Source organism: Myotis brandtii, unplaced genomic scaffold, assembly GCF_000412655.1.
Source record: "Myotis brandtii unplaced genomic scaffold, ASM41265v1 scaffold246, whole genome shotgun sequence".
Taxonomy (NCBI): domain Eukaryota; kingdom Metazoa; phylum Chordata; class Mammalia; order Chiroptera; family Vespertilionidae; genus Myotis; species Myotis brandtii.
In genome coordinates, this window is record NW_005359310.1 from 382092 (window position 1) to 387643 (window position 5552).

At 62.4% G+C, this 5552-nt stretch overlaps 1 protein-coding gene across 1 annotated transcript in view; it reads right to left on the bottom strand.

The window, feature by feature from the left end:
- Positions 1-5552, bottom strand: part of KIF9 (kinesin family member 9) — a 34543-nt gene that overhangs the window by 5085 nt on the left and 23906 nt on the right. The window contains exons 13-17 of the mRNA XM_014540501.1: positions 5002-5057; positions 4571-4661; positions 3963-4096; positions 2218-2409; positions 959-1173 (exon numbers count right to left, since the gene is read on the bottom strand). Coding sequence (XP_014395987.1) covers positions 959-1173; positions 2218-2409; positions 3963-4096; positions 4571-4661; positions 5002-5057 — 688 coding nt within the window. The remainder of the gene's footprint in view (positions 1-958; positions 1174-2217; positions 2410-3962; positions 4097-4570; positions 4662-5001; positions 5058-5552) is intronic.

Genomic DNA, 5552 nt, shown 5'->3' on the forward strand with positions numbered 1-5552 from the left:
TGGCCTCGCGGGCGTGGGAGCCCGCGTTCCAGACGGTCTCCTGGTGACCGGAGATTCATCGGCCACCCCCTTGTCAGAGACGATGGGACGCCTGCACCCTATCGAGTGGCTGCAGAGGCTCCGGGAGAGGAGCCAGCTGTGCTCTTAGCATCTGCTCCACGCAGCCCCTCCGGACGGACCGGAAGCTCCGTCAGTTCCTGGAGGATCGATGGGTTAAGGCAAAATAACATGGTCTGTCAGCCGCTCACCTGGCTGTCCACTGCCCGCAGCACACGAGCGTGCGGCCGGGGGCGGGTGTGGGCAACGTCTCCCGTTGGGACCAGGGCGCCGCCAGGTCAGGGTGCCCACGTGGGGGGCCTGCTCTCTGAGCCTGATGGCCCCTCACTACCTCCCTTAGCAGACGGGTCCTTGCCAAGCCAGTACGGTGCGGGGGTGCGTGAGGAATGTCTCCGTGACAGTGAATCCTTGGCCCTCTGCTCGGCCCCTTCTCATTGCTCCTCGATTTCCTCTTAGCCAGCACCCCGCCGCCATCAGACCCAGGGACCGTACGGGGTCACCAGCCCCCCTCCACCTGGGAAGCCTCTATGTCCATGGGCAGCAGATGCATGTAGATGAGGCCTAGCGCTGGCGTGAGACACAGCAAGGAGGGGCCCCAGGCAGAGGCTGGCTGACCGGAGGGACTCGGGCTCCCCAGGGCTGACCCAGAGGGGAGGCCGCACCCCACGGCCCCGGGGGGCCCTCCCACCCCGTCCTCCGGCTCCCGAGGCGGTCCCGCTCGGAACAGCGTGACTCCGACCCCACAGGCCCAGCCACCTTCCCGCCTCCTTACCCTGCTTCTCCCGCAGGGACTTCTGGGCACTCAGTCCCTCCCTCCCACCCCCTCCGGCTCCCGAGGCGGTCCCGCTCGGAACAGCGTGACTCCGACCCCACAGGCCCAGCCACCTTCCCGCCTCCTTACCCTGCTTCTCCCGCAGGGACTTCTGGGCACTCAGTCCCTCCTTGGTGACGTCGATCTCCCTCTTGATGACGTTGATGCGCTGCGTGGTCTCACTGGCCCTTTTCCTCCGCTCGTTCAAGATGGACTTGTTTTCTTTGAAGATGCGGTTGATCTCACTACCTCGCTCGTTCTTAAAGTCCTCAAAGGCCACAGGCTTGGAGGGTGGGGTGCTGGGCCTGAAGATGGGGGGGGAGAGGGGGGCAGCTCTGTTGGAGCCACCAGGTCCTTCACCTGTCTCCCCTGGGGCCTTGGCAGCAGGAAGGCCCGGCCAGAGGGCGGGGGGAACCAATCCCTCCTCTGTGTTACTCGCACACAAGGGCGCGTGACCGCGGCGCAGCACGAGGGGAGCAAGGGGACGCAGAACAAACAGAAACCAAAGCAAACCTCGCTCTGCTGAACCTCCTTCAGGGATCGCTTTGAGGGATTTTTAAACGCTGGAGGTCATGCGGCATGAATAATTTTACGTCTTTTTTTTCTCAGAAGCATTCTTTCACGCTATTAAAAACTCTCTGAGAACTCCAGTTAAGGAGAGGTGAGATTTAGTGCTGGGGGGGAGGGACTTGTCTGCACCTCCCGTGCCGGGGAGGGACGGAGGGAAGGAGAGAAAGACGGCACACCAAGAAATGGGCATAGTGACAGGTGAGCTGAGTCAGCGCGTGGGCCGGGATAGTTCTTCCAGCTCCTCTGAGGGTCTGGACGTGGTCACGCTGGGGTGGGTGTGTGTGTGTGTGTGTGTGTGTGTTCATGCACATCCTCGCACACCCCCGGGGAGGAGATGATAACCCCCTCAGAGCCTTTCCCTGGTGTCAGCTGTTAGGTGTTTGGATTTGCTTTTCCAGTTGGCGCCATGGCCGCCTTCTGCATAGACCTCTGTCCAGATCTCCGGTTATTTCCTCAGGGCAGGTTCCTGAGAACTCACTCCCTCGCTCACCGAGGAGAGGAACCGTGTGGCTGGAGGAAGGGGTCTACTACCTGGAAAAGTCGTTGCTTTCTGAGTCATTACTTATTCCAAAAATATGTAAATTTAATCCTAAAATAGTTGCTACTCGGAGGGTCTCATGAGCCCGTGCTTGGACCCTCGCAGGTGATGCCGCGCGGCCTCCTCCTGGGCTGTGCGCCGGGGCCTGCCCGTCACCCGGGCTTCTCTGCAGGGACTCCACATGCTGAGGATCACACTCTGGTTTGGGGGATCTGGGCTGGGGCTCGCGTTAGACGGTCACCTGGGTGGGCGTGGCTCCTCCTTGGGGGAGTCCGAGGGGAGGGTCTCGATGTTGGAGGTCTCCCGGTCCCGCACAATCACGTCCTTGACGTCCCCCTCCTTGGAGAGTGGGGTCAGCTGGGTCTTGGAGGTGGAAACATCCATATCCTTGCCGCTCACAGGGCTGCTGCCACCTTCCTTTTTTGCCGGGGAGCTGGAAGGAGAGGGTGGAGCCCCGGGGCTCAGGCCTGGGGAGGGGGGCGTCCCCCACGCTGACGGAGTGCCCTTTCTCGGCCCTCGCACTCGGAGCCCCATCCCACCCAGCTCCGACCTTGGTCCTATGCCCAGGGGCAAGGACAGAGTATGACCCTGAGCCATGCAGATGGGGAGACTAAGGAAGCCGCCCTGGAGCAGTCTGGGCAGGAGGCCCCGGGCCCTGGGGGGTGGGCCACAGCTCTCAGGGCCACCCCGAGTCCCGAGGCCTCTCTGGGAAGGACCCGCAGCGCCTCCACCAGGCGGGCTGCCTGTGGACCAGCCCAGGACCTGCTCTCCACCCACACCGGTGCCCACCCAGCCAGGACATGGCTGCCACCCTCTGGGTCGGTGCCGGGTCCTCCGCCCAGAGAGGCCCACGTGAGCAGGGCCTGTGCTGACAGGAGATGCCCCTGCTCCTTCCTCCTCTTCATTTTCTTGCAACATCGGCTTTGGGGGAGGGGAGGAAGCCTCGGTCTACCTGCAACTGCACCGATTACCGGGCAGCAGAACGGGGGGGTGGGGGGGGGGCGACTCTGCAGTCAGTGTTGGGCCACATCCTTTCGAGAGTGATCGTACCAGTAACAAGGGGCGGCATTCACTCACTCATCCTCACAGCAACTCCAACGACAGCGATGCTGTTATTATTATTACTATTCCACTTTATTCTTAAAACAATTTTATTTATTGATTTGAGAGAGTGGGGGGGAGAGGGAGAGAGAGAGGAAGGGAGAGAGGGAGAGGGAGAGAGAAGAAAAGAAAAGAAAAAACCCCATCGATGTGTTTCGCACTCATTCACACATTCATTGGCTGATTCTTGCTGTGCCCTGACCGGGGATCGAACCTGCAACCTTAGCGTATCAGGACGACGCTCTAACCCGGCAGGGCTTGTTGTTCCCGTTTCAGAGATGGAAGGCGAGGCCCAGAGAGGCTCAGGCTGACACAAGGTGAGAGGCCCCGGGGATGAGAGAGGCGGGGAGTGAGGAGGTGAGGGGTGCAGCCACCCCCTCCAGAACCTGTGCTGCTGCCTGCCTCTCCGCAGCACACGCGGGGCTGAATGAGGGAACCCTGACCCCCCACCACCTTGCACCCACAGAGGAGTCTGGCCTGAGTGGTGAATGGGGTTCTGGGTGGTGTGAGTGCCAGGCAGCTGGTCACAGAGGACTCCGTTGGGAGGTGGGTTTGACAGGAAGTAGCGGAGGGCAAATGCCAGCCCAGCTTCTCGCCTGAACGCTGCTGGGCTCAGCGGAGGTGTGACCTTGGAAGGGACTTCCCCTCCCTGGGCCTGTTTCCTCATCTGTGAAATGGGGGCACTAGCTCCCAGCTCGTGGGGCTGCTGTGCGGTGAGGGGACAGCCCCGCTGGGCCCATAGATGTTGCTAGTATTGGCAGCAGGGACACGCACTGTGGCCACAGAGTAGCGAGACCAGAGGGAAGGGGGAGACAGGTAGTGTCCTCCGTCGCCAGCCCAGGAGGGCCGGGTGCTGAGCGGCAGGCCAGCAGGGCAGTCACTCACCTGAGCTGCTCTTTCAATGTCCTCCTGGACTTGGTTTTCTTCCCAGGTTTGCTAGAGTAAGAGGCAACCCCAAGTCCAAAGCCTTGTCCGTCAGACTCACCCACCAGGTGGCCGTCAGCATCCATAAGCCCTGCCTGGAGAGAGGCCAGCGCGGGGGCAAAGGTCAGGCTCAGGGTTTGTTCCGGCCTTTGGGGGACACAGCTGTGCGTGGGCTGAAGGCTCCGGGTGGGCAGTGTAGCCCACAGCAGGCGGCGGCGGCTGCCAGCTTCCGGCCGTCCCCAGCGAGCCTGTCTCCTCCCCACCTCCCCCTCTGGCGTCTGGTTCCCGGCCCTGGGATCCTCAGGCCTTTCCCAGCCTTTCCCAGCCTTTCCCAGCCTTTCCCAGCGGCAGGAACTGTCTTGTTCACCATCCGCTTTGTCTCCCGTTTTGGAGGCGCCTGCGAGCCACACGAGGCTGGCCCTTGCCTCGGTCACCCCACACTCGTCCTGCGTGACCCCATCTGTTCCCACCCTACATGGGCTTCCAGGCAGGACACCTGCTGCCTCTGGAAAGTCTTGGGAGAGAGAAATCGGACGCGAGTGCTGCCAGCAAGAGGCGGCCGTGCATACCTTCTGGACAGCAGAAATGGCTGCAAAGTCATTCTTGTCTATGAGGGTGTACTTCCGGCGCAAAGCGGCTTCCACCTCCTGCTCCTGTTGGCTGGGGAGAGTGAGAAAGAGCGGGTGTGTCCTGCAGGCAGAGGTTCGGGTGTGGCCCCGCGGGAAGGAGCCCGGCCCTCACCGTCGACCAGACCTGACAGGAGCAGCTCGCCTGTGCCTGGGTCCCCAGGGTGCACCCACGGCCAAGCCCCCACCCTCAGAGGATGCACTCGCCCAGGAGAGGCCGGGGGTGTGCTTGGAGGCGGTGTCACCCCCCCCCGCCATGAAGGAGTCGGTGGGCAGGGCAGAGGATGCACTCGCCCAGGAGAGGTCGGGGGTGTGCTTGGAGGCGGAGTCACGCCCCCCCCATGAAGGAGTCGGTGGGCAGGGGGGCCCCTTACGTCAGAACCACCCGGAACTGGTTGAACACCTCCTGGATCTGTCTGAGGTTGATTATCTGGAGAGAAGAGAACGAGGCAGGGTTAGGCCTTGGCACCGGGGCCCAGGCTGGGTCTGTCAGTGGAGAAGCCAGGACCTGGGCTGACCGGGGACCATCTGCCTCGAGAGCAGGACGTCTGCAAACGGCCTCTCAGCACGGAGGCAGCACAGCCCGCGGAGGACAGGGGCACCTGGTCTCTCGTTTCCAAGCCAAGTGCTTTCTGAGCTACAGACACCCGTTTCTAAGTGAACCTCCATAAAACCAGAACGGCTCTAGTTCTTGAAAATACTCAGGAAAGTCGTTCTATGAAGCGTGCTGTCCTCAGCTCCCCCGCTTCCTCGAGGCCCCATTCTGCGCCTTCCTGTGGGTGCAGACACGCCCACGCCTGTGGCTGGAGGAGGCCGCCTCCCTCTGGACCCTGACCCACAAGCAGTGCCCTTGACCGGGGTCGGTCTGGGGCTGCCCTGGCCGGGGAGGCGGGTCTGCAGGCAGCTCCCATGAAGAGCTGGCCGC